This window comes from Bison bison, unplaced genomic scaffold (assembly GCF_000754665.1).
Source record: "Bison bison bison isolate TAMUID 2011002044 unplaced genomic scaffold, Bison_UMD1.0 scf7180017864183, whole genome shotgun sequence".
Classification (NCBI taxonomy): domain Eukaryota; kingdom Metazoa; phylum Chordata; class Mammalia; order Artiodactyla; family Bovidae; genus Bison; species Bison bison.
The window spans coordinates 6,851,080-6,859,488 of NW_011494755.1; the positions used below are offsets into that span (position 1 = coordinate 6,851,080).

The 8,409-nt window shown below is 39.7% G+C and overlaps 1 protein-coding gene across 1 annotated transcript in view; it reads right to left on the bottom strand.

Moving 5' to 3' along the window:
* The window catches only part of SVEP1 (sushi, von Willebrand factor type A, EGF and pentraxin domain containing 1), a gene marked incomplete at its 5' end in the record, with an annotated part of 208,166 nt that overhangs the window by 11,062 nt on the left and 188,695 nt on the right, over positions 1-8,409 (bottom strand). Inside the window, 3 exons of the mRNA XM_010843623.1 lie at positions 1,002-1,097; positions 2,853-2,948; positions 4,145-4,315. Of these exons, the coding sequence (XP_010841925.1) occupies positions 1,002-1,097; positions 2,853-2,948; positions 4,145-4,315 (363 nt within the window). The remainder of the gene's footprint in view (positions 1-1,001; positions 1,098-2,852; positions 2,949-4,144; positions 4,316-8,409) is intronic.

The following is an 8,409-nucleotide window of genomic DNA, read 5'->3' on the forward strand; positions in this document are numbered from 1 at the left end:
GGCTGCACATCTGATTTGGGGTTTTTGCAACTTTGACTCCCATTTCCCTGACTTGCTTCTTAATAGCCCCTTTCATCTTCCCAACCTCCCAGTTTGGAGGCTAAATTATACAGTCACTTGAGCCTTAGAGTTCGTGACAAGCTCTGGTGTCAGTTGGCCTGCTCTGTTTTACAATTAACCTCATAGGAAGTGGTATAATTATTATTTACAGGAGCAATAGTAAGGGTTAGAGTTAATGCAAAATAAATACAGTGAGTTCTATGCTTTTAACAGTTGCCTGACAATTAGGACATTAAAAAGGTAAAAAAATCTATCATTTTAGACTGTGGGATTATTTAGACAATTACTGAAAAACCTGTCATACGTGGGCACTATGCTTGCTACTGAGAATATAAAGATCACAAATATCCCTGCCTACCAGTGGCATACAATCTAGTGAGGGCAGGGAAAGATCAAAATCAAGCAATTCAACAGACAGCAAAGTATAGTGGATAGGCAGGTATTTGAGCATGGGTCGCTATGAGGACATGTTTATCACAAATCAACAATAGTTTGTTACTGTCTTCCATGATAAGGAACCATCTCTTGTTGAGTTATTTCACTTTAACTTCAATTGTATTTATTTAGAGTCCGTTCTTTCCAAATAGTTACTGCAAATTTAGTGATTTAGCTTCATAGAGATTTAAATAAATATTCTTCTGAACTTCTGCATTATGTTTTCTCTACATTGTGCAACACAGAGCAAATGACATGAAGAAGGCTGACCAATGAGTTAATTCAGATACTCTTATTTGTCATACCACCCTGAGAGGTGTCTCTGAGGTAGAAATAGGTTGAGCACTGAGACCACCATTCAAGAGACCATCTTGAGGAATTCGTGAGAAACCCTGATACTCTTCTGTTTTACTGCCACCTCTGAATCTGAGTCACACTCATCAGTTGTTCTCTAGGGTTTCATGGAGCCCAGGCACCAATAAAACCAACTATGCCAGGATGCCTACCTGTATGACAGCGGGACCCTGTCCAGCCAGGTGAGCAGTCACATTGATAAGGGGCCACACAGCGACCGCCGTTCAGACAGGGAAGAATGCAGATCGCTAGAAAGGAGATCAAAAAGGACTGGATCAAAACCCACACACTCAGACATGATCGCGTGTTCAAAAGATATTTTCCAGGAGGAGTAAAACCTTAGATGACCCACTAAATAACCTTCCCGTATATGCTGTGTTTATTAATCAGTATTATTGAGAAAACACAATCCAGAAAGTCAATCTGGACCCTTAGCCTCGTGTAACGACTCCAATGCCAAGTGCACTCTTTCCGAGAGGACATACTGAAATTGATGCCTGCTAAGTGCTTTGCTTTCTCTTCACAAAATAAGCAGAATGCTTTTCATTCATTATCGTTTCAAATTTCCATTACAAATTACATAAAATGCTCTAAGAGGGTTTGGCTGCCTTGAGGTTCTCTTCTTGGCTGTAATTAAATGTGAAAATGGCAGTCAGATAAGCTCTTCCGTGGGCTGGTGTGGGCAACACTTTAGTAGCCGCCACCCTTTATTTCCTTGGAGCTGAGGCCTAATGGTGACTGAATCTGGCCTCCCTGACATTCTGCATGGCAATCATTTCTCCTACTAGAAATCACTGAGGTCCGTAAAGAGGTGTTATCTGTTTAAAAGAAGTGAGACTGTTTATTGACTTGGTATTCAAAGCATGGTTCTCAAGACCAAAACATTGGCATTACATAGGACTTAGCTGGAAATGCAGAATCTCAGGTCCTGTCTTGGATCTACCAAATCAGAACCCGCATTGACCCTCTCCCTGGTTGTCTGTAAGCATAGGAAAGCCTGGGAAGCCCTGATCAAATGCACTGATCAAAGGCACATGTTCAGCAAAGCCAGGCCTGTGGTGATCCTTGGCATTCTAGTAGGTCACACGTGGAAGCCCTAAGTAGGAAGGTAGGACTGGGGAGAAGGAGGAAAAATTCTCTTCTTTCTGAATCACTGTGAGAATACTTGCTTTGGTGAGCAATTAGCATCCTAAACTGATTTCCATTGTATATTTTCTTTTCTTGATTAGTTGAAATACTTACACTTTAAAAAGTTTCAGAATTTCTAATAAAATGTCTGGCCTTAGGAAAAACTGATATAGACCAATGGCCATCATATTAATGACTCAATGTGATTAATATACTCCCAATAAATTTATCCATGTGTATATATATTTTAAAGATTTTGAAACAAAGTATAGTTTAGACATTAAAAAAATTAAAGCCACTTTTTCACATTCTCCTGGAAACTCAAATTTAAATGTATTTTTTCCTGAGGACTGAAATTCTGTATTAAAGTATCAAGCATTGTCTAGCTACTAGAGTACCAATTTATTCTTTTTTAATTGGAAAGAGCTACTCTTAATGAATGATGGGCTCCCTATCTTACCTGCAAAGTACAATTTTATGCAATGCCATGAATTTACACTAACTGTAGCAAGAAGCAGCACAGAAGATAAATGGACTTGAGATAAAGGGAGACCAAGGTTGGGAAACCCTTTATTATAAGCTCCTTCCCAAGAAGGTTCCTGGAAATCTGTAGGCAGGTGGAGATGGCCTTAGATGGATTTTGATAACTGTATTTTCAAGGTCTGTAATATTCTAGATCTTCTGCAATGAAATGACATATGTAGATAAGCTCTCAGCCCTTTGTCTGGTGTGTTACGGGATTTAAGCAAGAAAATTCCTGCCACCAGTAAAGCCAGTTCCTAGTAATGCCCCTAAGTTGACAGCTTCCAGGCAAACCATTGGAACTCAAAGTAAAATCTTAGGACACAATTTGTAAGATATGAGGACAGACTCACGCTCTTCACAGAGGCGACCCATCCAGCCATCTGGACAGGAACAAGCATTTGGGCGTTGGCAGATCCCTCCATTCTGACATGGGAATCGACAGACAGCTGGAAAACAAGCAGGATGGGTCGTAAATCTAGGGGATTCAGGAAGGCAAGGCTGGTTGTCAGAAAACAGGATTGATCATTTACATTTCAGATTATTTCCTTGAATCAAGTCTTAAGGAAGAGAAACGAAACCCAGTTTCAAGATTTGGCTGGGGATGAACGTGAGGGGCTCAGGAGGGACATAAACAAGTTTGGGTAGTTCTGAGATTATAACTATCAAACATTTTAGTAGTTTGGGGATTCAGGGCAAAAGAGAACAAAGTGGTTTTTATAAAAGATTGTCTCTGTTTATCTGGACCAGGGGAAATGCCTTTCTAGGAGATTTGAAAATTCCCTTAAAGGAAGCCTTTGATGGCTAATAGCTCTCTGGTGCTGCCAGGGTTCCCCATTCTCTTAAAGAAGTGATGATACAAACAAGTAAACAGACACACAACTCTCATTGACTTCTGACTTTAAGTGACACTTGAGCTGTTTCTTGAGGAGGTAGCTCCTCAGCACCCCTCTCAAGAGGAGTTTGCATATTTTCTTACAACCTATGAGCTAACAGGCACATGAAAAGATGCTCATTATCACTAGTTATTAGAAAAATGCAAATAAAAACTACAATGAGGTCATTGGTCAGAACAACCATCATCAAAAAGTCTAAAATAATAAATGCTGGAGAGGATGTGGAGAAAAGGAAACCCTTCTATCTTGCTGGTATGAATGTAAATAGACACAGCCACAATAGAGAACAATGTGGAAGCTCCTTAAAAGATTTAAAAATTTACCATATTAGTCACGATAGGATCCCATATGGGGCCTCATTCCTTATGGGGCAACGGGGTCTGCTAAGGATGGTTGGTTAGAACTGGCATCTGTATTGAAACACCTGAGTGTCCAGGAGGTTGACCTCATGACCCAGTCATGACACAGCTCTGCCTAGCGCCTGGAGAACACTCCTAAGGTCTGGAGAGAAGACTTGCTTAAGGAGCCATGACTGACTCAGGAAGGGGCCAGGTACTGGGCCAAAGGTCTATGTGCAAGCTTTCAAAACTCCAACTTGTAAAGTTAAGGAAAGTAACACACGGGATAAGAGAAAACTGAAAGCCAAGGAAAGATGAAATAGCATGCCTACTAGCTATTGGCCATATCAGACTTCCATATACATTTTCCTACAGCTTCACTAATAACTAACCATTCAAACATCTCCTTACCTCTGCAGACAGGAGGTGATGTCCAGGTTCCATTCTCTAGGCAAACACTCCTCAGGGAACCCTCCAGCATGTATCCACTGTAACAGGAGTAGGTGATCACGTCCCCATACTGATAATGTACGCCTCGGGCAATTGCATTTTCTACGTGAGTTGGCGGACCACATGAGATTTCTATAGGAAAATAAACAAACAAAAAATAAGCTTGCGATACTAACCCAGCCAGTGGAGAGAGAGCATAGTCTCACCTCTAGGACTTAAAGAAGAAAGATAAAATACAAAAAGGTAACCTTTTAAACTACATTAAATCTAAAAGACACCAGAAACTAAAAGCATCACCTGCTGCTCTCTAGAAAAATTAAATGTACAAGATCAAAGGTTTTGCCTTCTGATTCATGTGTTGAAGCTGAGGTACTTTATACTCAAGGCACGAAGTCTTGTCTTCTTATACCTCATCAAAGAGATATAAGAATTTCAATTCAGGGTGCTTAGCTTATCAGATAAGAAGAGAAGTGGATGCGGATTATTTACAGCCGATCACTTTAAAGATCACGATTTGCAGGAATACAGATTCCATCATGGCTGTTTTATCAGTGCCTAGAACAGTGCCTGGCACAGTGGGCTCTCAATAAATATTTGAAAAATGAGTAAAGGAAGGAATATTGTCTCTAACCTAAAGATAACTCCATTTACACAGCTTGACAGGGTTTATGAAATTCAAGCTTTCACATTAGCTTCCCTCTTTACAAGACTATAAGCAGTGACCCTCTTCTTTTGGAATATGTAAGACTGAAGTCTTTTAAAAGCGCATGTTTTGAATATTTAAATAAAAATGTTTATAACTAATTTTGCTTTGGGAATTTTATGGGGATAAATTAGATAACTAGAGTTGTTCCGCAGTGCCTCATACAACAAGGGCTGGATTGGAGCCAGGATTCTCATCAGTTTCCAGTTTGTACAAGGCTAACTTTTAGATGAGTTTTCATGAACTGGCTTTTAAAAGGCCACTTTCTGGCCATAATACCATTTGAAAACTTGCTAGAGGCCATGATCAAATGTTCTGATTCTTCTAAATTTTCTTTTCCTTCTAAAGTAGTTAAAAACATTAATTCAATCAGTCACATATCAAATAAACATGTATTCATGCCTTACTGTGTACAAGAAACTGGAAAGAAATAAATGAAGAAAACATGGTACCTTTGCTCAAATGGGTAAAGACAGATAAAGAAATACAGTCACATAATTTAAAAACAGCTGTATTAGAGGCCTGGTTACCATAGTGCAGAAAATTGAGGTCAGTGTAACTAATTATGCCCAGGGGATTATCAGTGACAGTGGTCTTTGGACTAGGCTGTAAAACTTGAGTGAATCAGGGGACTATGGCTCCCAGGTTAGAGGAACAGTAGGTAGAGAGATAACAGTGAGCTGCTGGTTGGTTTATAGAAGTGGTTATCAAAGCAGAGATTTCAGGCCACCTATGTGGGAATCAGCTTGGATTGTTATTAAAAATGCAAACTTCTGGGCTTTCTGGCTTATGAGTCTTCATCTTACATACTCTCTCCAGCAGATTCTCATGCCCACTGAATTTTAATCACTGATTTGTAGTGATAAATAGCAGGATGAGGTGAAAAGGATGAGGAAGGTGGCTAATTCGGTCTCAGGAAGGATATTTGTTCTAAGCCACAGACCTCCTGTCTAATAGAAAATGCAAAAGAGGGACTGGGGATAACAAACAACTGTGGAAACTGTCTCCTCTCCTAGGCAACCCCTGATCTTCTCAGGAATATTGAGGAGTGATTAAGCATGCACTGAAAGGACATTTGTAATAAAGGCATGTCCCTCCTTGCTGGTGCTTCCGGTGCTCTGAGTAGTAAGTCTCTGGGAGCCAAGACCAACGTGAGGATATGCGGGTAGAATCAGGCCACTTGGCTCACTTCAGTTCAGGCTAATGGCTTTAAAGTAGCCTAGACAGTCTGGCTTATACATATTTAGTTCTTCTCACTTAACTGGGGGTAGATTTCATCAGGATTTGGGAACCAAATCCCCAGCTAAAAGTATGATAAACACTTTCCTGGAGTAAAATCAAAATTCTAATGTTGCAGTAGGCTGCTGGTGGAAAATTCAGGGCTTTGGGGTTATTTTATGCTTTCTATCAGGAGACAGCAATATCAAAAATATATATCAATTCATTTATTTTTTTAAAACAAACCTATAAGATAGGAATTTCTGGTACTATTTACAGATGAGAACTCCAAAATTAAAGAAGTTAGGGCACCAGCTAAAGAAGTTGAGGATTAGGACATTTTGAGGATAGAATTCAAACCCAGGAGGGTAGGATATTGGGCAGGAATGATGCATTACGTGTGTTAAGAAGTATCAAGAGTTCTAAAAAAATGAAGGAAATAATGCTATTATTTTAATAATATTATTATTAATAAATAATGAAATAATGCTATGAATGAAATAACGCCATTTGCAGCGACTTGTGATGATCATACTAAGTGAAGTAAGTTAGACAAAGACAAATATCATATGATATTGCTTATATGTGGAATCTAAAAACAGGGTGTAAATGAACTTATTTACAAAACAGAAACAGACTCACAGACACAGAAAACAATTTTACAGCCACTAAAGGGGAAGGAGCTGTTGTTCAGTTGCTCGTTGTGTCTGACTCTGCAATCCCATGGACTGTACCACACCAGGCTCCCCTGTCCTTTACTATCTCCTGGCATTTGCTCAAACTCATGTCCATTGATTAATGATGCCATCCAACCATCTTATCCTCTGTCACCCCCCTCTCCTTCTGCCGTCAATCTTTCCCAGCATCAGTGTCTTTTCCAATGAGTTGGCTCTTCGCATCAGGTGGCCAAAGTATTGAGCTTCAGCATCAGTCCTTCCAATGAATATTCAGGACTGATTTCCTTTGGATTGATTGGTTTGATCTCCTTGCTGTCCAAGGGAATCTCAAGAGTCTTATTCAGCACCACACTTTGAAAGTATCAATTCTTCGGCACTCGGCTTTTTTTATAGTCCAGCTGTCACATCCATACATGAATATTGGAAAAGCTATAGCTTTGACTATATGGACCTTTGTTGACAAAGTGATATCTCTGCTTTTTCATATGCTATCTAGGTTTGTCATAGCTTTTCTTCCAAGGAGCAAGTGTCTTTTAATTTCATGGCTGCAGTTACTGTCCTCAGTGATTTTGGAGCCCAAGAAGATAAAATCTGCCCGTTTCCATTTTTTCTCCATTTGCAATGAAGTGATGGGAGCAGATGCCATGATCTTAGTTTTTTGAATGTTGAGTTTTAAGTCAGCTTTTTCAATCTCCTCTTTCACCACCACCAAGAAGCTCTTTGATTGCTCACTTTCTGCTATTAGAGTGGTATCATCTGCATATCTGAGGTTGTTGATAGTTCTCCTGGCAATCCTGATTCCAGCTTATGATTCATCCATCCCAACATTTCACATGATGTACTCTGCATATAAATAAGCAGGGTGACAGTATACAGCACTGACATACTCCTTTTCCAATTTTGAACTAGTTCGTGTTCCATGACCAGTTCTAACTGTTGCTTCTTGACCTGCACACAAGGTTTTTCAGGAGGTAAGTAAGGTGGTCTTCAATAATTCTCACCTCTTTAATAATTTTCCTAAGTTTGTTGTGATCTATACAGTCAAAGGCTTTAGTGTAGTCAATGAAACAGATGTTTTTCTGGAATTTTCTTGCTTTTTGTATGATCCAGCGAATGCTGGCAATTTGATCTCTGGTTCCTCTGCCTTTTCTAAATCCAGATTGAACTCTGGAAGTTCTCAGTTCACATACTGCTGAAGCCTAGCTTAAAGAATTTTGAAAATTACCTTGCTAGCATGTGAAATGAGTGCGATTGTGTAGTAGTTTGAACATTCTTGGGCGTTGCCTTTCTTTGGGATTGGAATGAAAACTGACCTTTTCCAGTCCTGTGGCCACTGGTGAGTTTTCCAAATTGGCTGACATATTGAGTGCAGCACTTTGACAGCATTGTCTTTTAGGATTTTAAATAGCTCAGCTGGAATTTCTCCACTAGCTTTGTTCATAGTAATGCTTCCTAAGGCCCACTTGACTTCACAGTCCAGGATGTCTGGCTCTAGGTGAATGACCACACCACTGTGGTTATCCAGGTCATGACAGGGTTAATCAAGGTTATCCAAGTCATGAAGGGAAAGGAGGGGGAGGGATAAATTAGGAGTTTGGAATTAACAGATACACAGTACTATATATATA